The 26,195-nt window shown below is 35.4% G+C and overlaps 3 protein-coding genes across 5 annotated transcripts; 1 reads left to right on the top strand and 2 right to left on the bottom strand.

The window, feature by feature from the left end:
• The first annotated feature begins 3,253 nt into the window (after positions 1-3,253).
• LOC145617443 (uncharacterized) lies at positions 3,254-9,608 on the top strand. 3 transcript variants are annotated; one of them, XM_081672149.1, is made up of 6 exons: positions 3,254-3,494; positions 3,981-4,288; positions 4,401-4,461; positions 6,034-6,149; positions 6,930-7,206; positions 7,409-7,926. In XM_081672149.1, the coding sequence occupies exons 2-5, from the start codon at positions 4,028-4,030 to the stop codon at positions 7,197-7,199; spliced, it is 708 nt and encodes a 235-aa protein (XP_081528275.1). In that variant the 5' UTR covers positions 3,254-3,494; positions 3,981-4,027; the 3' UTR covers positions 7,200-7,206; positions 7,409-7,926. The 3 variants fall into 3 exon arrangements, with proteins under 3 accessions (XP_081528275.1, XP_081528274.1, XP_081528273.1); XM_081672148.1 differs by lacking the exon at positions 7,409-7,926 and adding an exon at positions 9,135-9,608 and having other exon boundaries at positions 3,257-3,494; positions 3,990-4,288; XM_081672147.1 differs by lacking the exon at positions 7,409-7,926 and adding an exon at positions 9,135-9,608 and having other exon boundaries at positions 3,257-3,494.
• A 1,558-nt stretch (positions 9,609-11,166) lies between these two features.
• Positions 11,167-17,149, bottom strand: LOC145617894 (oleoyl-acyl carrier protein thioesterase 1, chloroplastic-like). Its single transcript, XM_081672652.1, has 7 exons — positions 16,571-17,149; positions 14,779-14,912; positions 14,589-14,702; positions 13,952-14,047; positions 12,118-12,205; positions 11,935-12,003; positions 11,167-11,662 (listed from the first exon to the last, which is right to left on the bottom strand). The coding sequence occupies exons 1-7, from the start codon at positions 16,910-16,912 to the stop codon at positions 11,384-11,386; spliced, it is 1,122 nt and encodes a 373-aa protein (XP_081528778.1). The 5' UTR covers positions 16,913-17,149; the 3' UTR covers positions 11,167-11,383.
• Positions 17,150-20,120: 2,971 nt separating this feature from the next.
• Positions 20,121-25,402, bottom strand: LOC145618044 (uncharacterized). The gene is made up of 2 exons (XM_081672822.1): positions 24,729-25,402; positions 20,121-21,838 (listed from the first exon to the last, which is right to left on the bottom strand). The coding sequence occupies exons 1-2, from the start codon at positions 25,019-25,021 to the stop codon at positions 20,413-20,415; spliced, it is 1,719 nt and encodes a 572-aa protein (XP_081528948.1). The 5' UTR covers positions 25,022-25,402; the 3' UTR covers positions 20,121-20,412.
• Positions 25,403-26,195: the final 793 nt, after the last annotated feature.

The raw sequence follows: 26,195 nt of genomic DNA, 5'->3' as shown, positions 1-26,195 counted from the left end.
CAGAACAAATTTCAGCAGAGCAGATTGAAACAGAGCAAAGCCGAGCAGAGCAGATTTTATTATTATTAAGTATTATTTTTAATCAGAGCAGAGCAGGGAGGGCAGAGCAGAGCAGAGCAGATTTCAGCACAGCAGCTCTAAAGAACGGGGCCTAAGTGGGAAGAGAGTTAATTAGGGGGAAAACGTAGGTGTGGCCCTACAAACGGCTCAATTTAACAAAATATGTTAGGCCCTGTTTGATTCACCTTAATTTTGCTGAACTGAAATTATTTTTACTGAACTGAACTTATTTTTACTGAACTGAACTTAATTTTACTGAACTGAAATTATTTTTACTGAACTGAAATTATTTTTACTGATTTTCAATTATAATTCTTCTTTAAGAAAACTGAATTTTACTGGACTGAACTTATTTTTACTGAACTGAAATTATTTTTACTGAACTGAAATTAATTTTACTGAACTGAACTTATTTTTACTGAACTGAAATTATTTTTACTTAATATTATTTTTTTAAGGTGAAAAGAACAGGGCCTTAGTGAGTAGTGCTAGACAAACTTTAGGCATCTTAGGGGTAGTTGTTCACAAAAATAAAAAAAAAATTCGGGTAGTTGTTGACAAAACTATCTATCTTCGGGAAGGTACCCGACAAATTTCCCAAAAAGTTACTCGTAATAAATATAACCTTCCATAATTTATAAAATACTACATTAATTAATTAAGGGTCTATTATGTTCACCTTATTTTTCACTTATTTCAAGCGTGATATGTTCAGTTCTATTCAGTTTTAATATATTTTGATAAGGATTACTCAAATACAAATTACCACTGAAATAAGTTTTAATATATAAAGTCTAATAAGTTCAGATTAATGAAAATCAGGTGAATAGAATATATCCTAAATTAAGGGAGTACTACTTCTATGTTGTCACTTAGGACTTAAACTATGTTTTAACAGTATACTCCATACTTTATATTTGTTTATCTGATCCAAATTATGAAGTAAGAAATTACGCCGTATTTTTTTCTTATTTGATCTAATTGTCATGGTTGACTAAACTTAGACCTTATATACACTATTTTTATTTTCCTTCCACTTGCAATACTTCTAATTCACGTTACTTCATCCACATTAGCTTTAATGCACCCCTGAGTTATGTACCTCCACCTAAAGTAGACAAGAGTGGCATAGGTCTATGCACCTTTATGAGTGTGAATTATAGTCATAGACCAATCTATTGAAACCCGCAGCAAGCATAACAACGTTTGTCCTTTTATTTTTGAAGTGTATCAAATTTCTACATCTCCAAGATGCCCACCAAAACTCAACCATTGAGCTAATCACCTCGGTGCTATGTTTTTTATTCAACCAAATCCACAACGAGGTACTCTAAACCCTTACAAGATTTTCTTTGAACTTACTATATTCCTAAATTGCCTTTGTTGCCTCACACTCTAATAAAAAATGCAAGCACTACTTTACAACATGGCAAGTGAATCTCTAGATTATTTATTACGACGCTAAACTAATCTATCCTTGATTGCCAAATTTCCCTTCCTTTTACATCATTCCGTAAAAAAGGTGTAGTTTTAGAGGTTCTCGAACCCACCACACTAATTACCAAGTCGTGCTTTATCCCACTATCAATGTTAACATCTCCTCTAGTCCTCCCCCTTTGGTAAAGTGGTAAACAATATTGGATCTTATTATAAGGACTTAATTCTTTAGTAACCTTTAAAAAAGACCATCTTAATTTACACCTATTTAATGACAATAGACAGCAAGAATCGTAGCTCTAAACTATGGATAAAATATGGTAACAATTATCTCTCCATTCCACTCCATGTATCCCTCATGTACGATATTATTTTCGTTACACATAACTAGTCTGTTTGATAGGATAATGTGCACATTTTTTTACTAGCTAATGGGCTTCTTGTACATTGAATCCTTGATATTCAGACAATCACCCCCATCCTCCAAGTCAACATGTCTTGCAGCAAAAACTTTGCACCCTAAATGCTCCTTCACCATAGCTTAGGTCATGTCTCCCATATGTCTCAATAACATTTGAATTTTTAAAGTACCTTGCTTTGAGGATTTTATAAAGTAATGACGACTCATTAGTAAGAAAGCACCATACTTGTTTAGCCTAGAAAGCTTGATTAAACCACTTGAAATCTCTAAAACCCTTCCACATTTAGCCTTTGTTAGACAGAAGAGTTTCTCCCATTTTTGCCAATGAAATTAAACTTCCTATCATTCTCCCTCGAACCCCACCAAAATCAACATTAAAGAGCGTGGATCTCATTAATGAGGCTCTTTGAATTTTAAAAATACTCATCATATAAGTAGGAATTGCTTATGCCATTGCTTCGATTAGGACTTCTTAACCTGGCAGAGAAGACATTCATTCCAATCATTCAATCTCTTCCTAATTCTCTCCTTCAAAGATGCAAAAATGACTTTTTTCAACTTTCGGATAATGGTAAGTACATAGATCGAGATTTTTTTGTCTTGTCTCTGAACTTCTCTTATCCTTAAAGTATCAATAATTGCATTACTCTTGTCAACAGTTACGAACTTACGATTCACTAAATTCGCGTTTCCAGATTAACTTTCTAACAAGATTCTCAATATCAGCAATCATTGAACATTCGTGCAGGGTAACTTTAGTAAGTAGAATACTGTGATCTATATAAACAACAATAAATGAGAAACACAACCGTATGACAAACTTTCACCCCACTTTTTTCTTCTCCGTTACAGAGTTAAGAAAGCAACGGCACACAACAAAAATAAGTATGGAAAAATTAGATCCCCATATCAAAGACCCCTCATCGGGTTAAGATGGCCTGCAATTTTCATGAAGGCTTCAAAGAAAAAGAGACACTTGAAGTACAATCCATCACATGATGTATCCAACTATCACAGAAGCCCACTGTTGACATTACCCATTTTGGAAATTACACATTTTTTCTTCTCCGTTACAGAGTTGAGAAAGCAACGGCACACAACAAAAATAAGTATGGAAAAATTAGATCCCCATATCAAAGACCCCTCATCAGGTTAAGATGGCCTGCAATTTTCATGCACTTTCAAAGAAAAAGAGACACTCGAAGTACAATCCATCATCAATTCATCACATGATGTATCCAACTATCACAGAAGCCCATTGTTGACATTACCCATTTTGAAAATTACACATGTCGTGCAATAAGTTTGATTTGAAATTTCCAATATTTTCTAAAATAAAAGAAAGAAATAAAAAACCGTCTTTCTCTCTTCTTGCTTCTTTATTCTGGTTCACACCTCAATGGTCCGCCCTATATAACTCACCACTTCACCGCTCTACGCCTCTACCCACCTTCTCTCTTCTTTCTCTCTCTTAATTTTTACAGTCTTTCTTTTGTAAATTCAACATTTTTGGGTCTTTTTAATTTTACCCCATTTTGGGGTTTTCTGCTGGAATCATCAATTCAATCATCATCAGGTAGTTTTTTTCTCCAGAATCTTTAATATGTTTATGTTATTATTGATGAATTTCGATCGGGTATCGTCAATTTGGTGTTTGATTGTGTCAATTTGGTCAATTGAATTGGAATTGTTGATTTTAGGGTTTCTGATTTGAATTTTGTTAATTGGGTATTTGGGTGCGTTGGAAGTTACATAAAGATTGAATTTTTAGGGTTTGGGAGCTTCTTGATTTCTTGTTTTCGGAAAAAGATTGCATCTTTTTCATGAATAAATATTTTTTAAAATTATTTTGGAAGAGGGGTGTAAGAAGTGAAGTGGAATTTTAAGTTAAATTCATGCAATTACTGTGCTTAATTTTGGAAGCATGCTGAAAAATGATAATTAATTGGGGTAATTTGAGGGGTTTCACATGTTTTTGATGTTTGTGAAAGGAGGCAAAACAAATTAAGTGTATGTAGTTTTTAGTTGATCTGATATCTAATTGGTGTTTTACATGCTTAAGGGTTGTTAGGCTGGAGCGTTTTATAGGCGACTCAAATTGTTTGTAGCATGAGCGCAAGGGTTTCGAGGGTTATTCCTCCCAAGAGTACCGGCCGCACCTCACAACGTAGTAAAATGGTTTTAAATGTTGATCTGAATGTGCCACCTTCTGATAATTTTTGTGAGGTTGGCACATCGAGCCATGCACCAGCAGTTGATCAGCAAGTTCAAGCTGGGCAACAATTGTCTGCACCACAAGTTGTAGTGCCAATTGACGTGGATTCGTTTGATGACGATGTTGTTTTATGCTCTCCAAGGGCCTTTGCAGAGGTAGATTGTTTTCCTTTTTGTTGCTTAATTGTAGTTGGGGTATCCTTCAAAATTGGCATGTTTAACTATTGAGTTTGAATGGTTGTGTTCTAATCTAGTTTTCTTACTGCAGGCCAAAAATAATTCAAGGAGGAATCAAACTAGAAGTAATGTTGTTGTTGACATTGATCAGGGTAAGGGGTTTCTCTTCATCATTTTAGTTAAGAATTGTATTAGGTTATGGAATAATCCCTTTTCTTTCACTTTCCTGTGGATCATGATTTTTCTTTATATTGAGTTTAGATTAGAGTATTGTCTTTCTCTTGGACTTGCTTTCTTTTAAGTGTGTAGTGAGTTGTACTGTCGTTGAAAAATGTGTGGTGCAATGATAACAAACCTTTGGTTTTGCTTGTTTCGTAATTAGATTATACATCTTGCTCTTGGTCATGCTGTTGAAAATTGTGTTGTGCAAATTATCTTCATTTTGAGTTGTGATACCTAATCTCATGATTCTCATCTTTCACAAACTTAGGTGTTGTTATGTCTCCTTGTTGACTTGCCTAATACTTTGCTGTGAAAATTTTGGTTTAGAGTTAGGGGGAAAGACTTTCCATGATTATTAAAAGGCTGAGAGTCTTGAGACTTTGATATCTGAAGTGGGTGAACTGTGTTTTTAATGATCAAAATGAGGGTTACTTTGTTTTTTTTGGTGCATGCAAAAGATGAAGGATATCTGGAGTGATTATTTTGTGGTACAGACTTTTTCTTTAAAGTTCTTAATGATAGGCGAGGAGAATGGGGGAAAAAAGAGGTGCATAGCATACACTGCAAACTCTTTATACTTATGGGAGAATGCTGGCTACTCTAAGGATATGGGGTTATGCCTTTGACAAGTTTATGAGCTAAAACATATTGTACATTGACTAAATCAATTGATGTACATGCACAATTCCTATAGCACACCTTAGGCGCTAGGTGCAGCCAGATGTGAGAGCTGGCGCCTTAGTTCTGCAAGAAAAGGCGCACGCCTATACTATTTTTCTCTAGGCAGGGCAGAGCCCTTTGCGCTAGTTGTAATGTGTCAATAGATTATGTTTAAGATAATTCTATAAAAATATACACCATGTAACTCTGCAACGGTCAGATTAACTTTAATATTAGAGGAGAGATGAACAATGTTCCACAATTTCATTTGAAGAACCCAAGCTATTAATCACATTGCCCTTTCACCTTTTTTCATATTTTTGTAAGATTTATCTAATACAAATTGATTTTTTTTATTCCCTTTATATATAAATAGTGCGCCTCACCTACAAGGCACACGCCTTTGCCTTGCGCCTAGGTTCCAACGGCTTTTGCGCCTTGCGCCTTTTAAGCTAAGGATATGTTTCAACATATCAGTTTTAATGATGCACACTACTGTACTTATATATCATACCATAGAGGCTAATCATGAGGTAGCCAGGTTTCAGTAGGATCATGTTGAATAAAATTCGTGGAACTATAAAAGTGAATGTGATGGTTTTGGGATCTGTTAGTCTCTGAATAAAATCTGGCACACTTTGTTGGGCACTATTTATATTGTAGATGGTTTGCAGGTTCTGTTTTTGCTTAAATGATTGTATATGGTGAAGTTCATAGAATTTGTTTTGCGTGTCCAGTTGTGTTTGTTATCTGATACATGTGTAATCAATAAGTTTAATTTTCCTTTCTTTTACCAAACTGCAATGGACTTACTCTTGCTGTGTGTTTTGTTTTTGGAATAGAATCTTCAAGCAGAGTTGCTGCTAATAACCGTAACAAGCGACAAAGAGGCTCAACAAACCCACCTGTCATCAATTGTGAATCATATGTTATTCCGGAAAGGCGCGGCAATGGCGTGGTAATTATCATATATTGCGAGTCTATTTGCTCTTCAGTATGTGTTTTCCTGTACTAATTGCGAAGGCTTTGTCTGCCCTTTCTATAACTTTTACATTTGGTAATATTTTTTCTGAGCTGCTAGTATACCTACCAAATTTTACTTGGTTCAATAGGGAAAGTTTGGGTTCTGTCTATTTAGGGTTGTGTAATGTGGCTTGTTTCTCTTGGTTGAGTGTAAAATATGATGGGATTGATTTGATTTTGTTTAATATATTGCTCAACTTAGCTTGGAATGTTGGCCTAGAATAAGCCCAATAGCTGACTTGTGTTTTCATGGTTTTTAAAAAAACTTTCCTGATTAGTTTGAATATAACTATTGTGACCTCTAGCATTGCTGCTTCAGTACAGTGAAATATGGTAATTATTTTTGCCTTTTACAATGCTCTAGAGCCTAGATTTGGATCTGAGGTAGTTTCTCTCCACTTTGATCTATATTCTATACTTGGCCTGTTTTTGTATATTAGTAGGTCATGATACTTTATCGTCAATGTGAAATATGTTAGATGTCTTCTGTTAATGTGGATTCACTTGCTTCAATTGTTGTGTTTCATCGTATCACATTCATAATGTCATTGCTATTTGATTAGTAGTTTTGGCTGCTTCATATGGATGGTTATTTCAGGTTTTGGAATTGTAATTTGTAGTGATAATCTCTGATGTTTAGTTGTAGGTTTTAGGCATTTATTTTTTAAATAGCTGATTGCTGTTGGCTTGATATCCTCTGCTTTCTTGATGTTAGTGTGGAAATGGTAAGAGTTGTCAAGCGCAAACAAGAAGCATGGTTGCACCACCACCACCACCACCACCTCCTCCTCCTCCACCTGAGCCCACATTCAGTTGTCCTGTTTGCATTAGTCCATTGGTTGAAGAGGTGACAACAAAGTGTGGTCACATTTTCTGCAGGGCATGCATTAAGAAATCAATATCAACTCAGGGGAAGTGTCCTACCTGCAGGAGAAAGGTGACAATGAAAGATGTAATCAGGATCTACCTACCTACTACTAGATAAATTTGAGGTTTGTTCCTGCTTCTATTATTGGCATTACCAATCTCTCTGCTACCTGGTCATTTTATCAGTGCATACCTTGAATGAATATCTGTTAAATGAAATCATCTAATCTAATCATCACAATTTCATTTCTTTGGGTCCTATACCATCATTGAATTGCTTGTGCCTTGTCTTTTTGTGTCATTAATCATGTGTCTTATCTGTAATAGGCCCTTGAAGCTGCACAACTTGTTCTACGTGTTTGTGGACATAGGTTGCAGCTTTATCTGGTGTAATGTTGTGACTTCATGAACTCACATAAAGTTGACACTTCTGATTTATGGGGTCTGTACTTTCTCTTAGTTGACATCCCAATCTTTTTTCTATTTTCATATGTGCTCTGGATCGTATTGCATTGACCTCCAGATTTAGCTTAAGATGATAGGCAAAGTCTTAGCTGGAAAGAATTAGTCCTGAATTGGTGGGATTTTGAACATAGGCTTGATTCTGAGAGACCTTTAAAAAAAATGATTCTTCATGCCACCTCCTCCTTCTCAATCCCCAAAAAAACACGTAGCCCAACTCAAAAAGCAAATAGCAGTCTTCCTCTCTAGTCTGTCTTGTTTTTGTAAAGCCCTAGCTGGTCTCCTCCTCATTTAGGAAATTTGTTTTTAGTGATGATGTGATTCTACTCGCAACCCACCTTTGTCTATCAGTGGGGGTTTTAGATAACCTTACGGTATGTTGTTGGGGGTAGGTGGTGGCTTGGTGTCCTCTCATCCTAGGCTTGTTTCGTTGGATATTTTAATTTTATCAACCGTCTTTGCTGAGGTGTTTGTATAGCATGCTGGAATCCTTTTTTAGTTAGAGTGTTTTTGAAAAATATCAAATGCACTTGATAAAGAGGATTGAATTGTTTTGTCTGGTATATGGTTTGAACTATTTTATATGGTCTAAATATGGGGACAAAATGTTTTAAATCATCATGCCATACGGCCATACCCCACCCAGACTTGGATTGCCCCCAACACAAATGCTGTTGTCTCCCTTTGTCTCTCTTTTTGCCTTCTTTAACAATGCAAGTATTGTTATCCAGCCTTTGTTGATGTATGGTGTGGATGTATGGGCTTTTGACAACCAATGGTGTAGGACAGCCGGGGGTGGCCGTGAGCTTAAATCTGGGGGGTTGGGGACTGCTGAGAATCACCCCCTTGGTCTAGGGCCATTTGAGATCATTTTGCTTTGTTTATACTGGTATCTATGGGTTTTTTATGTTTTGTGTGTGTGTGTGTGTGTGTGTGGTAGTGGTGGAGGGAAGTGGCAGGATATTGAACAAATTGTTTGATTTCCTTATTGGTTTTAACCAAGTGACACTTATAACATCAGTGGCATAGCTTGTATTATCGTGAATTTGTGGTGGTGCTTGGTGCCAGGGAGTTTTTGTGTTTGCTTGCTTGCATGTGCTGTATAAAATCGTTCTTGGCTGTGCGTGATGGTTATGGCTTCCTCCTGTTGATTGATTTATTAGTATTTATAAGACCTTTTTTTATTACATATTTTTCTTTAAAATATTAGATTGTTCTGTTTGTTGCTATGCTGTTGAGTAGACATATCAAATTCAGTAAGTTTCTAAGGCATATAGTTCCTCAATGACGTAATATCTACATTTATTACAAACTCAGTAAGTTTCTAAGGCATATTGTTTCTCTCCTCATGGGCTGCTTGTATCTTTTATTGGATTTTGTTGCTTTTATTCAACGTTCCTCCTCTTGCCCGGAAGATTGAAAACCTTCTTGTATGGAAACTGTTGCAATTGTAATTTGTGATTTAAACGGCATTTATTCTGAACACCAAATCCTTTGTTTAAACCTGTTATGTTAATTAAAGCTACACACCATATCTGAAAATTTGTACAAAAAACTCACTGAATTTTTGGTCTTTCTTATTTTTCAACAGATTCCTATCTATTCATGTCAAGGAAATTCTTGATGTCTTTTGATGCTGGTGGAGGTTAAAAAACAGTCATTGATCTTCAGCAACTTATTAATTAAGGCTGCAATTTATAAGAAAAAGGACTAAAAGGTTGGGGAGTATCCCCATTTGCCAATATCCGGTAGTTTGTAAAGTGATGTCCGTTGTATTGGTGGAACTTCTGATGCCCTAATTTAGGTTTTTCATTCTTATTTCTTTCTTCTTTCTTTTAGGGGGCTTCAAGGTTACCTCATCCCATTGGGTCATATTATTCAACTGTTGTGGCTGTTGTTGACCTTTGATAGAGATACTATCATTGATATTGTCGGCAATATAGATTAGACAAGCTTATCAACAGGATTTGTCAAAATATTTAATATTATAAATCATTAGATGGATTGGTTTTGGTTAAAAATTCTGATGCCATAATAGCAACAATATTCTGTCTTATTTTCTGCATCTTTTGCCAATTGTATTCTGATTACTGGAAAAATCGTTTCAGCTTTTTTAGCTTGGTAAGTTGTTGGACTCGTTGCCCCTTATCAAAAGGATCATTATTCTTGTTGCTTGAGATTTCAGATTAATACACTGATAATTTCTCCTACAGTTACGAAGGGGGGTTGGGTGTAGTGATTCTATCTACCAAAGGATTTGGTTGTGACGAGCTGCTTACTTGGTATTAATTTGTATCGCAGTGTATAGCAGCAGAAAGCATGAATACTTGGTAACCTTGCTTTTCCAGAACGATTAGAGAGTTATTTTTCTTGGTTTGAAAATTTGTTCTCTGTTAAAATACTTTGAATGATCTGTTCTTTCCCATTTTGAGAACATACTTGGTTGGATGTTGTGATTCACTGATACAGGCTAGGGTCTCGCCGGACCCATTTGCACAGTCCTCACTTGCGGTGCAAACCTGCAAATTGTGTGCTAACAGATGAAATAAAATTATAAAGTTCTGTTAAGATGCAACCCTTTACCCTTGTATATTGAAGGCTTAAACAGGGAATCGTATAAATAATTCATATTTTTTCTGTTTAGAGCATGAAAATAACAGTGACATTGCAAAGTTCACCAAACAGGTAAAAGACTTTATTCATAGTTCATACATATACTTCTAGCATAGTCAGGTTGCTCAGATCATGGTGCATCTGCTACTGCTTCAGTGTTCAGATTACCCTTGTATAGGCTTCCTTTGAAACCATGGAAGAAACCAAATCTGCGAAAAGGACCAAAGAACCCAGGCTTTCCGAGGGGGAAGACCCCAAGGAATCAAACCAAGACCTTGAGTCTTGTAGACGTCCTCTGGCACGTCTCTTCCAGACACGGAACCAGTAAGGACTGTCCCGAGGACCAGGACTAAAACCAGCAATGTTGCAGGCACTTTCGTCATGATTTTTCCCTCACTCTTCCTTATAATATTGCTCTTTTGTGTGATGAAAACGTGCAATGAAGAATTGGTACATGTATACACAAGTGACAGAAATCGAAACCGGTATATGAAGTACTGTGGTTTAATATACTCTGCACTGACAAGATGGTAAGAAATGGTGGTGGTTCTTATTTTGGTTATAAATTTGGTAGAATTATTACTAGAATTTTACACATATGAGTATAATATCCACTTTACAGAAAAAGACAACATATTGCATTCTGTTTTAGTATGTGTTAGTTGTTCAATTAGATGCATTTCAACCTCTTCACCAACTTGGGAAAAGTTTGCTCTACCCTTGAGTAATTTGTATCAAAGCAATTTATTGGCAGTATTTTACCATTACTCTGGGTTGATTCTGAAACTAGATCATTAAGCTGAACTAATGCAATCCACAGTTCATTGATAAGGAGCACAGTGAAGATAGAATGTTCGAGGCTAATCAAAATCTGCATTGTCGGTCGGTGCTTTTTCCTTTATGGTTTATCAGAAAAACCATAGCTGCAAAATTATGAAGTATGGAGTATTAAGTATCCACAACTATGCTGGCAAACGAAACTCATGATTTACAACCAATTTCCCAAATGATAAAGAAAGCAGTACTATAAATTGCACCAAATAGGCAAATACTACATACAAATTTAATTGGGCCAGCAAAGGGCTAGTGTTCTTCCTGATTCTACGAGGAAATCAAAATACTTTTTTTATCAAGTGCAAAAAGAACGCAAAATAATATAAATGCAAAATCAACCTCAATAACTAGGGTATACTGAAAATAACATGAAAAGAAGCAAGAAAAGAATGATCATTGTCTCTGAGGCTTCCTTCTCCATTCAGTGCGTCCTCGGTTGATTTCAGACCCATCAGCAGATAATCTCAACAGATGCAAGAACTGAACACTATCATTTTCGTCTCTAGATGATGTGGGAGCTCCATTTGTTCCATTCTGTAAGATTGATTCATTTAATTTTATTGGTTCAGCACTTGTGAGAGAATCTACAACATCATTACGCTGACACTCTCGCCTATAGTCCAAGGTGATGCTTCGCAATTCATGAGTGTCCACGAGTTCTTCAGGAGTACTCTGCCAAAAGAGAAATGATGTTAATTGCAATTTATTAGACCATATTGTTGTTAAACAAGTACACAACCACTGACCTGATGGGGAGAGCATAGAAAATACCAGATTATATAAAGTTTAGTCTTACTCATGATGGCTAAAAACAATGTGACAACTAGATGAACTTATTCCAAATGGATGGAAGTTCACACATATCATTTTGGTAAACAGAAAGCCACCTTAGATGGAAAACGAGAGTCAGCAAGCAACTCGCAATAAAAAGGACCTCAACTCACCTCCAGAGTCCATCCAATGTAGGTGACATTATTTACATGGTGGTTCATGTCCAGATCACCTCTTCTGGGCTGCATAATATTCGACACACAAAAGTTTCATGTTAGTTAGAATAGAGAAATTCAAGCACAAAAAATAAAGACACGTTTGTAAAGTGTTAATGCTCAACAATTTAACAGTCTTACCACCAGCCCTTGTTTTGAATATTGAGCAGGATCTTCCAGCTTTGATATTTTCTTCAAGCTATTGTTATTTGGCTCGGGAAATGCTAATCTACAGATGTCATCACATAAAATAGCTATAAGAGAATTTTAAAGGTAAAAAGAAAGCTCAGTTTTCATCATAATTCAAAGATACAAAGAAAACAATCATTAGAATGAGGCATCACATTATATTTTTCAAATTCTAGACAACCACCTTGCATAGTCCAGCAAGAGGGACATTACAGAGGAACTGAGGAATCCAAGTATAAGATTTACTACATAATTGCTGGGTGAAGGAATGTGCACATTATCTAGCTTAGTTGGTAAAGTCAGGAGGGGTGGGGGTGACTTGCTAAGATTAGGGATCAAATCCCATTTACGTCATTGCTCTCTGTGGCTCCCTATTGACCAAAAGCTAAAAAGTTTCCGGATGAATAGAATTTTGTTTTCTGGTGAAAGATAGGAACTTAACAGGGAGGCAAAGGAAGAGAACGAATTGCTCAAAAAATTGAGAGAAACTTAAATGCGTTGTGCTGTAATTGTTCTACCTAAACCTAAATTACCTAATGATGATAAGGATTAAGGAAGATAAAATTAAAAGATTAGAATAGTCCACAGCCAAGATAAAATATACCCATGTATTCTGATCATTCAAGATGTTTGTGTATTTATTTAATTTTTGTAAGGGGGGGGGGGGGGGGGGGACTAAGGAATGGTTGCAAAAATCCTCTTAAACTCTCATTGCTGTTTATGCTAGCCTAAAGGAGTACACAAAGGTTGCAACACCAAAACTAATGCAAAATATCCCATCAAAAGTGGAATTTCTCTGTCACTACGCTAGGCAATTCATGCAGATAAAATTGTATGAAAAGATAACAGGCTATCCTTTGAAGATATCAGGTGTATACAAGGTAGAGAGACACTGAAACTTACAAAAAACTGAGGGAAATTCATTTCCAATCGGGGCTGATGCCAACCAGAACTTTGAGGCATACAATGTGTAGTGTCCTAAAGATTTTATTAGTCCACTACGAATCTACAATGAAGTTTGCCTTTATTGGTGATTGCATCACCCAAAAATCAAGTATCTAACTACATAAGTAAAAGACAATAAATAATGAGGATTTCCATTCCTCTCAGGCTCTCAGCTACTGTCCACTCTACTGGAAATGTTACACACTTAACACATATTACCTAAGAGCATATTCCTCTCAGCCTTAGACTCAAATGATGAAACCACCACAAAGCAAAGAATTTGAGCACAAGAGGTGCAAGACCATGTAAATTTGCAAGGTCCAATTGTATACTATCTGGTTGACACATAGATATAGCCAGATCTTATACACAACCATGGCATGCATATACATGGTCCAATTGAGTACTTCTCCATCTTTCATAACTTTGCAATTGTTTCATTTGCACTTATCTAGAGTATTTTGTCTTTCATTAATGATTAATCTAAACCAAATCTAGTTTTTAATAAAAACCCACACTTCACAACAACCAGAGTATCATTGCCAAAGAATTATCACATCATGATTGTTCTGAATGCTGAGAAATAGATCAAACAAATGATAATTGAAAGGCTGAAGGCATATTAGACACTTAGATTCATACCTACATACCAAGATTCATATAATGGAAGGGTTCCAAAATGAAAATAATGAGCAGTAAACCAGCTAATAAACTACAAATGCAGGATAACAAAAAGGGAAGCATGGTGAAGACTACAACTAAGATACATCAGAATATATTGCAGTCTTCAGTCTTCTATCACACACTAACAATGTACAGGCAGATATATTAAAGGGCTCACCGAAGCTCTTTTGGGCAATATATTAAATATTCCTCGCCAATTTGAGGAGTAACTCTCTCCAGCCTTCTTGTATCCATGTTCATCATCACCCACTTACTGCAATAAGAAAAAGAACTGGTTAGCAGCCATCTTCAACAAATACCAATACAAGTATTTAGGCTTTTATAAAATGCACCAAAAATAAATATTCATCAGTAAGAGGCCTCTTTTTTTTTAGGGCCGGGGGGGGGGGGGGGAGGTTGACCATACAAAATCCTTTATAGTTGCCTATATGCTACCAGACAACATTCCTATCCCAGAGGAAATCTAAAAAATTAAATTCTTACTCAGTTCCCACCTTCCACTATTGTACATAATGAACATAAATCTAATACATCCATGGGTCTTCTGAATCAAATTGTGCTTTAGTGTCATCTAAGTCAACATAGAAGAAGAAAGGCTAATTCGTCTAAAATAAATTTTTCAACAAAGACAGGAAATATACATCTAGCAAACAGTCTTCTGTAAGGGGAAATCCTTGTGTAATTTCAACCTGTACACTGTACAATATACATTTTAGTAAGACACCAATCACACAGACATTGCCTACAACGCATGAGAGAGCTGAGAAGAAATAGGCCTGATGACTAAAAATTACCTAGTAGCTCTTCCAATAACTTCACCATTTGCATAGTCCTTAAGAATGAAATCACGCCTTGTCCCAATTTTTCCTTCAGCTTGGCACCACGTCTCTATCTCAACTACATCACTCCTGCACCACATATAAGACATGTCAATGAATAACATGACCTGGAAAGCCTCAACAGCAATAGAAAAAGTAAACATACCAAGCTGGATATCGGTATATCTCAATGTGCATGCGTGCAGTCACCCATATGAGATGAAGCTTTCTCATGGTAGGGGTTGTTGCAAATCCATCAGTTGAGAATCCAACACTTTGTGCATGGTTGCAACCCACTTCCTACATTACAAAGACCCCTTCTACATTAAAACGGAACAGAGTACTGTTTTTTTTATATAAAGCAAATGCTGTAAGAGAAAAGATCTCTTAACAGTTTTAATACAATTATACAACAGTTGTTTTTCAAATTGATACCAAAATCACGCATCTATGCATAGTAGAAGATATCGGAAAATGACAAGGAAGAATCAGTTCATGGAAGTTGCATAAAGGATTACCAGCACAATGTGATGACTATAACACATATCAAAGAATAATCAAAGACATGATCAAATGAGTCTTAATTCAAAATTTGGCATTTACAGAGTACAAATTTTCAATGGTTTAAGTTCAGTAGCTCTTGAATTACGGGTAACAACAATCTTTGTCTTATGTTCCTTGAAAAATAAAATGTCTAAGCCCTTGGTAAAACAGCCATAAGAAGTTATTTCGCAGCCATGATCCCAATTGTTTTATGTAGAAGACCACTCCTTCAAATGATAATAGACAAGACCAAAAAGTAAAACGTTAACTTCCTTGCAAATTACATCACTATCAAGAATCAACTCTACAAGCATACATTAAAAACTGTTTAATCAGCAAAATTCCAGCAAAACTGTCATTTAAAAATCTCCTCTAAAGGATAAACTGCCAAATTCAAGTCCTCAAGGCTCAAATTGAACGCATAAAGCAGTATAACATCAAGATCATAAACCAAGAAGGTTGTTCCATATGATATACTAATGTTAAATATGAGAGAATTTCAACATCTATGAATCCTGAATGATACCCAAACAACAAATAACTGACTAATTCATACTCCTTATCGCGCAAACTTGTTAATCCAAATTCAGCAATTACCACAAAGAATTTTAACAGCCCAATAATCCAAATTTACCAATAAACATGTAAAAAGCCAAAAGTTAGAAAAACTCATTACTCTAGTTTCTCAACTACAGCTCATAAACCAAAACTTCATCAAATCCAGCTATCCAAAATGTAGCATTTTAAAACTTGATCAAAACCATTATGCAAAAATTTTCAATTATCCACGGACCAACCAAAATCAACTATGCTTCATTATTCCAAATTCACCCCTCAAAAGCCAAAATTAACGAACCCTTCCAATTCACCAGATTACTACTCTAAACCAAATTTCCAAATTCACCACTCAAAAGCCAAAATTAATCAAACCCGAGATTCCAAATTCACCTCGTTGCTACTCATAAACCAAAATTTTACCAAATCCATAAATCCATATTAGCTGATTTAACACTCAGAAACCAAATTTAATCTAACACGTTAATCAAAATTCACCAAATTACTGCTCGTAATGCAAATTTTCATAAAACTAATAACTCTAGTTTCACCATTTTAACACTGATAAACCAACACTTAATCAAACCCATTAATCCAAATTCATACTTTACACCTCAAAAATCAAAGCATTAAATCTTCACCCATAATTAAAATCTCACAATTGACAATCATAAACCAAAACTACATCAAACATTCAAACCCATTAATCCAAATTCACCATTAATCAAACCCATTACACAAAATTCACCAAATTACAACTCAAAACCCCAAACTAAATCCACTATCTACCACTCAAAATCAAAACATTAACAAAAAATCAAACAAAAACAAAAATTTCCAGCAAGTTAAAAGAGAAATACCTGTAAAAGATTAGCAATAGTTTCAACAGTAGCAGTCTTATTAATCCCAACTTCATAACTCCTGACAATAAAATTCTCCTTATAAGACAACCCATCTTCAGTCAAGCTTCCCAACCGGAGCCGGTCCGCCAACCCGATCGAACCCGACCCGTTTTCAGTTTGGGTAAGCCCATCGTTAGTCGTCGTTGAAACAGAAACGGACAGATAAGGGCGTTTCGAGCACGGAAAAGAAACGTTTCGACGACGATTCAAGTTAGGGAGGATTTTGGGAGAACCCCAGAAACTGCATTGAGTAAAAGATTGAATTTTATCACTTACTGCATTGCATGATGAATTCAACATCGTGATTTATGATCTCTGATTTTGATTTTCAGTGATTTTTCTCTGTTTCTATTTGAGAACAAATTGTATATTTTTCGTGGGTTTTAGACTGAGTTCGATAACATCGAAGAAGGTTTTTTAATTTTATTTTTTTGGCTCTGAAATTTATCTTTTACAATTGGGACGATGTAGTCACTACAACTGTGCAACTGAATTAAACATAAATAAAAATTGGAATAAAAAAGATGCAGGTGAGAAAAGTCTACTTGTTTCCCATAAAATTAGGAGCAGACTTTTTTGTTTTTTAGATTTACACATGTGATCGATATTAATAACAGTAAAAAAAAATTGGTTTTTTTTTTAAAAAAAAAAAAAAAAATTTAGAGGAATTTATTCGGTAAATTTCCAATCCATGTCAATTTTAACTCCGTTTTCTTTTCTTAAAAGATACTCCGAAAATGTCAATTTATTTTCACCGCACATAATGTTAGTAGAAATTATTTGAGGGGATAGTAGATTTTTTGTAAGAACAATTCGATCTCAATTCTTGAGCAGGTTCTTAGAAACTGCGAGTACTTCATAATAAATGTGTTTTTATACCGTTAGCTCCTAGTCGAATGTTTGAGGTGCTGCTAGCCTGCTATGCCTCGGTTTGTTCCTCCTTAGTTTTTTTTTTTTTTTTTTTTTTTTTTTTTTGTACTTATTTTTATTGGTTCAATCACTTCTATGCCACTTTTGAATCAAAAAATAAATAAATAAATAATTATAATGTACACTTGTTTGATTATTTTTATAATTATCGTCCCTTTCTTTTAATCTAACCTTGTATGTTTCCTCTGATCTTATTTCTATACATTTCTTAAAAATAACATCAATTTTTTTTACTTATAAAATTCAATCTTTTTTATATGAATTCTCTTATATGAAAATGAGATTTTTCATTTGGACTCTAAATGTTTTTTTTTTTTTTTAAATTTTATTTTTGGATAGATTTAATACTACAATCTCACTTGTAGATATTTTGATAAAAATCATAATATCGAAAGATAATTTTTTATATTTGATTTTATCTTTCATTATTTTATTTTTTACTTTTGTGTCAATTAAAGTTAAACTTTGTAGAAACTTCGTAGGCTGAAGCAAGTTTGATAATTTTGCTTATATGTAGATTATATTTTTGAATTTTCAAAGTAAACTAGAAAATTTCTTCCATATCATAAAACAAGTTCTTTCTGTAGCATCTAGGAGGAATTTGATGAGTGAAAAACACCTTGAAGCTTAATCATTGATGAGTATTAAAAGTTGATTACTGCAACATCTATAAGTCAATTTTCATATACAACAAACAATTAAGCATGTTAAATTAACCCATATATTCAAATAAGTCCAATCATGACAAGTAAGAGTTACTGAGTACCCAGATTCAATTGATTACAACAATAAATTTCTTTTAACTTAAGACAAATACTTCTCGTTTGGGCCATCTCTTGAAGATCTTTAATTTTATAATATATATTATTGAGTCTATATAAGCTATAATTGTTAATAGATTACAATAATAAGAAAAAAAAAAACTTGTAAACTAAACTCGACTTAAGTATGACAAGTAAAAGGATCAAAATACCAAAAAAAATTGACATTGAGAAAAGAGTTAGGGTATATAAAAAAAAAATTATTTTGCTTTCATTAAATTGATCTTAGAAATTGAGTTGCTTTTTAGTTTTTTCTTACCTCTCCCTTTTAATAGTATCATCTAATAAATTGAGACCAAAGGTTGTTAGTTGTTATTCAGTGGGCAGTTACTAGCCCTTAACATCTACTATACCTGACCTAATGCTTTCAAATGTCTTGCCAAACTTTGTGTTCGACCCTTTCCTTTTTCTTTGTTTGCATCTAGAACATTATTACTTGAACTTGAAAGTCTCGACCAACGCTAGTTTAATTTGTTGTGTCAAAGTAGTTGTATGGAGGAAGAAAATTGTGCTTGTTACACAACAATTAAACATAAATCTACTTAATTAGTCATCTAGAAACAATAATTGTGTATGATGATGTTAGACAAATGGTCATACATTTCCAAAATACAAACACTTTAATGTTTAAGTATATTTGATATAGAAAGGAAAAACCGACGAGAATAATGTCAATTATATGAGGAGTCTATTCATATTAATCACATCAATTGATTGTTTTGAAACGCTAACGTATCTTTCCAAAATAATTGGTACTTTGAGTGATACGTGTCCCACCTTGCACGAGCTACATTTTTGCTGGTTGCCATTGGCTATTAATTTTTGTGCGGTCATAAGACCGTTAAGACCGTTAATTGAGGCTTTCTAACCTAAGTTCATATTAGTTTGGATTATGGTTGATTCATAGAGCAATAATAAGGTGACAAAACTTGCAAATCAAATCTAAGATGAAATTAATGATGTTTTTTAAAAAAAAAAAAAAAAAAAGTTTTTTTTTTTTTTTTTTTTTTTCTTTTTCCAAATTAGTTACTAGGGCACTACAAATCATCAAATAGGGAGGAATTCGAATTTGTAACCTATTGTAAACAAACCATCAATCTTTGTGAATAAGTTAAGCCGAGACCTCATGTACCCCCAGTGTCCCACAAGAGATCAAGTGCATGTTATCCAGATCCTCCCAAATATTTCACATACAAAACTTAAGGTTAAATATCATTATATATGCCCAAATCCAGACAAAGGAAAAATGGACCACCCAGGTTTGGTGTCCTTACATGCATAACAAGTGGATAAAGAATTTTTCAGCTTTCTGTTGCACAGCTTATATGCTCGTGTCTGTAATAGAGCCATAAAATTTTAGTCATGTTGATACCATAGCAGATATCTGAAATTCTGAACATGAGTTGTTGAAAGTCTATACAACGGTATACATCAATACATGGACCATGCTACTACCTTTATATGTCCTATTATGTGCACAACCGCTAATTTAGTGTCTGTATGAGAAATTTTTGCCGGCTAGTTTGTCGTCTCTCTCTTAAGATAGCCGATGTGGTATTGTGCTTAAGGAAGGGGGTCAGGTGAGGATTGGATCTTCTGATCTCAAGGTTGGGAGACCGAAGAGGACATGAGGTACTAAACTGTACCATATGCCCTTATTCCACGATCCTCATGTCAGCTAGCTTAGTTGATGATAAGATGTGACGAGAGCTATATATAAAGCATATAATGTTTTATGTAACATTTTGATTGGTGTCAAGCTGTCAACGACTAATAGCTGCAATTCAATCTTAGGCATATGTAATTATGTATTACATGAAGAATGGGATGTGATAGTGTACAGTGGAGCTACAACATTTCTTTCTAATATCTTTCTTATTATTCAAGAGGTGCTTGTCTACAAGGGTGGTGACAACAAATTAGTTACAACTTACAGTGTAAGAAAATGGAAACAATTGCAAGCGGCTTCACTTTTCATGTACCACGAAGAAGAGTTATAACTTTACCGTATATCCTTTTACCTTCTACATTGCACAATCTGTAGGTACATCAAAAATTCCACCTAGGCGAAGAATTTACTGCAGTTGGCCGAGGCCTGCTTGGCTGTGGCGGCGGTGGAGGGTGCTGTTGTTGCTGCTCGTTGTTCCGCTTCTTCATGATAGAAGAGACTGTAGGACTGAAATAGTCCATTGTCTTATGAGATGGAGCTCCTTGTGAGTAAGTCTTTCTTGGCTGCATAAAACTTCTCTGCTTTTCCAAGGATGATGTTCTTCGAGCCACAGGATTCCGGTGAACAGGACCCCACCTATTGTAGCTCACACAACTTTGGCTCCTCCCAACAGGCTGAAACTTCCCTTCCCTAGGGCTAGTATAGTTTCTGCTTTCAGCAGTTTCGGCTGAATACAGTGTTTCTCCATCACTACTCTCTGCATCTCTCACTCCAGAGACCCCAACTGGTGAACAGCTAGACTGCACCTCGCTCTGTGCATCACCTACTGATCCAGTTGAGCCAGTTTCCTCCATCACTGCAGCCTCTTTATATTTCATTTGGTTTTCCTCTTCTCTTTCCGCTTTGTATGAACTTTGTAAAGGAGCTTCATTCACACAATTCTCACCTGACCCTGGGAGTAGCTCCTTCGAAGGTTGGGTTGGCGGGGCTTTAAATATTCTTGGAGGGAAGTTGATATCTAAGAGTTGGATTTGTGTAGTTTCGTTCTTCTTCACAGGATTTGCAGTGACCTTTGGTGATTCATAAATTTCTGGAGTTGGAATTCCCTGAAGATGAGTGGTGCTACCATGTGGTTGCAAGACTATCTTTTCCTCCTCACCATTGTGTACAGCAGCAGAACACCCTTGTCCAGACTGGTCTCTAGGTTTTGATACGGTGTTTGATGATGATGTGGTTCCCTCAATTTCTTCAGTTGCCTTGAAAACTTGCCTCATAGTAAAAGAAGCACAAGAATGCTCACTTCTATGGCCTGCTGACATCAGCCTCATCAGTGGCAATTTCGGTTTGCTTAGGTCATCAAGGCTGCCTTCCCAGTGCTGATTTAGCCAGTCATAGATGATAGGCATTGGGATGCCAAATTGCATGGGAAGATCCTTTTTCCAAGATGCTGAAGAGGACGATGAAGTTGAAGAAGATTTGGTATTCGGTGAAGTGGCTAGCTTCATTGGATCACAGATCATGAATGCAAGGTTGCCTTGCGAATCAAAACCAGCAGATCCAGGGCTCCAAGTAAAGCCTTCAGTGGATAGTTTTATGAGATTATCTGTAGCTATAACCACTTTCCCTTCACCCATGGACAGTTCTTTTTTCTCTGCGTGCCCTAGAAGATAAACAATGTTGCCTAATTCGAGGTTTGGTTTAGAACAAACCTTAAAGTGAGGTTGCTGACCATGTGCAACTGAATCTCCTTCAATTGTATCTAAGCCCACAACAGTAAGATCAAGCACAGAACTGGTGATGAAAAACCTGAGAGCAGTTTTGGAGTAAAAAAAAAACAGAAGGATCAGTTTATAGAATAGATGACAGTATCTTTTAGTCATAGACTCATAGTCTGAATCGTCAACCAACGGAGCAGATGAACTAAATAAGGAAATCACCACAGATAAAATAATTAGGAAATCTTCAACATATTTTATGTTACATTTATAATTTTAATTCCTAATACAGGACATACTCACTTACCTAAAAACTAACAGTCAACTAGTCCCCAGCAATTTCCAATACCAATGTAATTCAAAACTAATAAAATTTGCCTATATTTAACTGTTTTATACTTGTATATTTCTTCCCGTCACGTAAGTCCTATTATATAATCATACTCTTCTAAGATCCAATAAATGGATAATCTACTAAATTTTCGTTACTTCAGAGGTGATTCCATTTCTTCAGAAGTGGCTTCCAACAATCCTTCGAAGAAAGTAACTATGCTATTCTTCCAAGACAGCAACAATCATGCTTTTGAATACAGATGAATACACAGGTTTTTTGAAAAAGAACAGCCAAAAAACCAGAACTTGAACCTGGATGTTATTCTCAGTCTAGTGTATATATTCCATTTTCCAAGTATCCTAAATAAGTAGTGTATTATGACAAAGCTGGTGACCCTAAAATTAGTGGAAAAGAAGCAGATGAGAATATACTATGACCTGTGAATAAATTTAGGTTAAATCATGTAACACATCAAATTGAGGTGATGGGACATGTTAATATGAGGGAGTGGATTTCAATTCAAAGTTAGCACACCATATAATGTCCCTAAATCCATAAATGGGTGGATAAAAAGAGGTTGGAGGTTAAAGAGTGGTGATCAAAATAGATATTGGAGTAACATTAAGAAATTTACTAAGAGATTTTCATCACTTAATATGGTTTGTTATGGTGAATGAATAATGAGATTACTAAACAGCCTAAACTAAATAACTCCCCTCCATATATGGGAAATTGGTCAATTAATAGTTAGTTGGATTTCCCACCTCTAATGACCCCATTGTAATCAAAAGATGAGAATATGACATCTTCATCTCATCCATGATTTTTTATTCCAAATCCCACCAACCAAACATGGGAATTATCATTCTAGGATACCATTTGCTATTCCCATCTCTCTATTCCCACTAAAACAAACGGCCCAGGTAAGAAGTGCCTCGACAGGAATCAAGCCTATACAACCACAAAGGCTTGAAATTATATGCCCAAAACCTTTAACCTGGATGATGATAGGGTCTACTTATATACTGAAAAGGCACACTCCATCAGGCGCTTGCAACTAAATCTTATTCAAAGTGACTACGTCGTAAAGGAATGATGACAAGTCCACACTCAACAACAACGAAGGCTACGAAGCCTTAATCCCAAAAATGCATATACCTAATTAGCTTCGCAATAACATTGCACAGAAACTCTACCATCAGGAAAAACATCAATAAATAGAACCGATTACATTTCAAGTATCACTCCAAATTAGCAGAACAAGCCAAAGTTTCACCTACATTGTGGCCATGTGCATTCTTATATAGCCAATTATATTAGCTAAGCCAAATAAAAAAAATTCCAAGACTAGCTGAATCTCCAACATATCTTTTAATTTTCCATGCCAGGAAACTAGGAAGTTTCTTTGGTTCTTCCATAGCTTTCTAGGTATCAACTCGAGTTAGTCTATATCAACCTCAACAAAGATCATAATTAAATTGTAAATAACTCCACAAACTCATCGATTCCAGGCCATCTCCTAATAAAATAGAATCTTCATAAGGTCATTTTTTACCGTTCCATCATGCTTTTTATGTCTTCAAAACAATAATCTCCATAATCACTGTTCATGTTCAACAGCCAATTATCATACTAAAAATTGAATTCTAAGAAGTCAATACAACTAAGATTCTCCTTTAACCTCTCCTTTCTACTAAGCTGGTCTAATGCAAACCTGCTATCTGTCCATTGGACTGGAATGCTCAATCCGTCTATCATACGCCTGGTTTACCAACCAAATCCAGCCACTTACATGTCAAACATATCACAGTTTATCACATGCTCTAGCACTTACCTACTCATTTTGTACAACCTGTCATGACTTATGACCAGCAAGGATTCTTAGAATCTGAAAAGTATGTCAGATTATTCTATATACAACAGATGGGCCCAAAGTAATAGAATATTTCCCTTTCTTGATTTGACATCATAGTTTACCACATGATTACCATAGTTATCTTACACATCCGATATTCCAATGCTCTTAGCACAATTTTATACTTTAATAGGCGTAAAAGGTAACGAGAACATTTCAAATTAAAGCATAAGTTTTACTAGTGTAAATCATTGCTCCACAAAATTTGATCTCCATCAATTTCACCATCCTGAAACTCTAAATTTTAAATCACAAAGCACAAGATTCTTTATTGAATTTTTTTATTCATATTCAAACTTAAACAAAAAGCAATCAATGATACAGATTACTATCTAAAAAAAGGTTATAGTAACTGTTCATAGTAACTCACATATCATCAGAATCTTCAATAAGGCTAAAAAAAGGATGGGGTCTACAAATTTGCAGGTCAATCACTACACCAAACTATCTGTAATTTTTTACAATTACCTTCAAATTTCTCACAGTTTAACTGATAAATTCATCATATTCCAATAAACAAAACTTATCAACAAATCATTCTTCTTAATTTACACTCAAATGAACTTGAATAGTGTATATAACCCTCAAATCTGGCAAATTTACAATCCGATTGAGAGCAAATGATTACTGACACTACTAAATTGCATTCAAACAACAAATCCCAGAAAATTCAACATCAATTTCGCAACAAAATCAAGATAAAATCAAACATAAAATGATAAGAAGTTTCACCTGTGAGGCACAAGAGTGGCAGGAACACCATTTTGAAGCCGGATCTCAGCAGACTCAGCAGCATTAACAGAAGGAATGTTGGCATGTGTTGTCAGAAGAAGGTTCCGGTGAATCAAAAACCCAGTTCCAGAAGCTTCTCCGCCGCCACCGACGGAGCTTCCAGAGGCAGAAGAAGCTGAGGAAGCTGAAAGTTTCGCCATTGCTGAGCTTTTAGAAGTAAAAATGGCAGCTTTAAGTCTTTCAGACTTACCCCCACCATTGCAAAAACACCAAGATTCACTCAACACCCTCATTTTTAGCCAACTTTTCACCCAAAACTCAAAAAATTGAAATGGGGTTTTTGAGATACAATGTGGGGTAGACCTTCAAATTAAGGGTTAGATCCAAAGAATTTGGGGCATTTTGAGAAATGGGTAGTTCATCAAATTTTCTCTCTCATCCCCTTTTCAGCTCAAATTGGAGTTACTGGGATTAAAATGGAAAGAGAAAAGAAGAAAATTAATTTAAGGAAATAATCAGAATAAAGGGCAGCAGAATAATGGAATATTAGGGAATGTTTACAGTAGATAAAAATTGAAACTTTATTTTAAGTTTTCTGAAATTGATGGACAAAATATGAAAGGAAGACTGAAGAAAGGAGAAAGGGGATTGTGACCTTGATTGGATAGTGAAGGGTACCAACGTGAGTAGTGAAGAGTGAGACGTGCTATGAACTAAACTCAATTTTACATCGTTTTCTTTTAGATGTGTGGTAATTTGATAAAAATAGAAAAATATGAAAAATCTTGAGTGGAGCCATATTTTCCACTTTTTTTTAGTATATAGAAAACCGAAATGCAATATATTTATCATCACTCGGTCTTCTTGCCGACTGGAGGTATAGGAAGCTTGTTATTATCGATCAAATATTGGATGGCCTCCTTTAGCTTCCAACAGCTCTCAGTAGTATGACCCCTACCTTGATGGTACTTACAATGTGCATCTGGATTCCAACTAGGCAATCTCTTTTCAGGTGCGGGATCTTGAATAGGTCTAATGGGAGTAATGAGCCCCTTAGTATGGAGTCGATCGAAGGCAACATCATAGCTCATCCCAATAGGAGTGAATTCTTTCCTTAATTCTTTCTTAGATTCTTGGTTATTCATGGCTAAGACTTCATTGAGGTCAAAGGTACTAACATTGTTACTAGAGTGGGTGCTTTCAGAAGAAGAAGGATTGTCGTTCTTCTTTCCTTTCCAGCCACTGTGGTTACTATTGTTAGTAGCTTTTTGTTTTGCAAGGTCATCTTCAATCTCTATGCCTATGTCGTAGACTGCCTTGAAAGTGTTCAAGTTGTGTTGATATCTCAAATGCTTCGAATACTTCTCTTGTAAATTCTTGATAAACAACCTCACAGACTCATTCTCAGTAGGGACTTCAATCATATTAGCGGAAGTTTCCCTCCACTTGTTGAAAAAGGAAGTGAAA

Source organism: Chenopodium album, chromosome 26 (genome assembly GCF_948465745.1).
Source record: "Chenopodium album chromosome 26, dcCheAlbu1.1, whole genome shotgun sequence".
Lineage (NCBI taxonomy): Eukaryota > Viridiplantae > Streptophyta > Magnoliopsida > Caryophyllales > Amaranthaceae > Chenopodium > Chenopodium album.
The sequence above is the reverse complement of the archived record's forward strand: the minus strand, read 5'-3'. Positions and strand labels throughout refer to the sequence as shown.

Bases quoted from the DNA above. Each gene is read 5' to 3' on its own strand.
- LOC145618044 (XM_081672822.1), bottom strand. From the start codon at position 25,021: ATGAGGGTGTTGAGTGAATCTTGGTGTTTTTGCAATGGTGGGGGTAAG. The intron at 21,839-24,728 runs GTGAAACTTCTT...AACTGCTCTCAG, and splicing joins GCCACTCTTGTGCCTCACAG to GTTTTTCATCACCAGTTCTG.
- LOC145617443 (XM_081672148.1), top strand. From the start codon at position 4,028: ATGAGCGCAAGGGTTTCGAGGGTTATTCCTCCCAAGAGTACCGGCCGC. The intron at 4,462-6,033 runs GTAAGGGGTTTC...TTTTTGGAATAG, and splicing joins TGTTGTTGACATTGATCAGG to AATCTTCAAGCAGAGTTGCT. The intron at 6,150-6,929 runs GTAATTATCATA...TCTTGATGTTAG, and splicing joins AAAGGCGCGGCAATGGCGTG to TGTGGAAATGGTAAGAGTTG.
- LOC145617894 (XM_081672652.1), bottom strand. From the start codon at position 16,912: ATGTTGAATTCATCATGCAATGCAGTAAGTGATAAAATTCAATCTTTT. The intron at 14,048-14,588 runs GTAATTTTTAGT...TTCTTATTGCAG, and splicing joins GTTATTGGAAGAGCTACTAG to TAAGTGGGTGATGATGAACA. The intron at 12,004-12,117 runs GTAAGACTGTTA...AATATTATGCAG, and splicing joins ATTCAAAACAAGGGCTGGTG to CCCAGAAGAGGTGATCTGGA.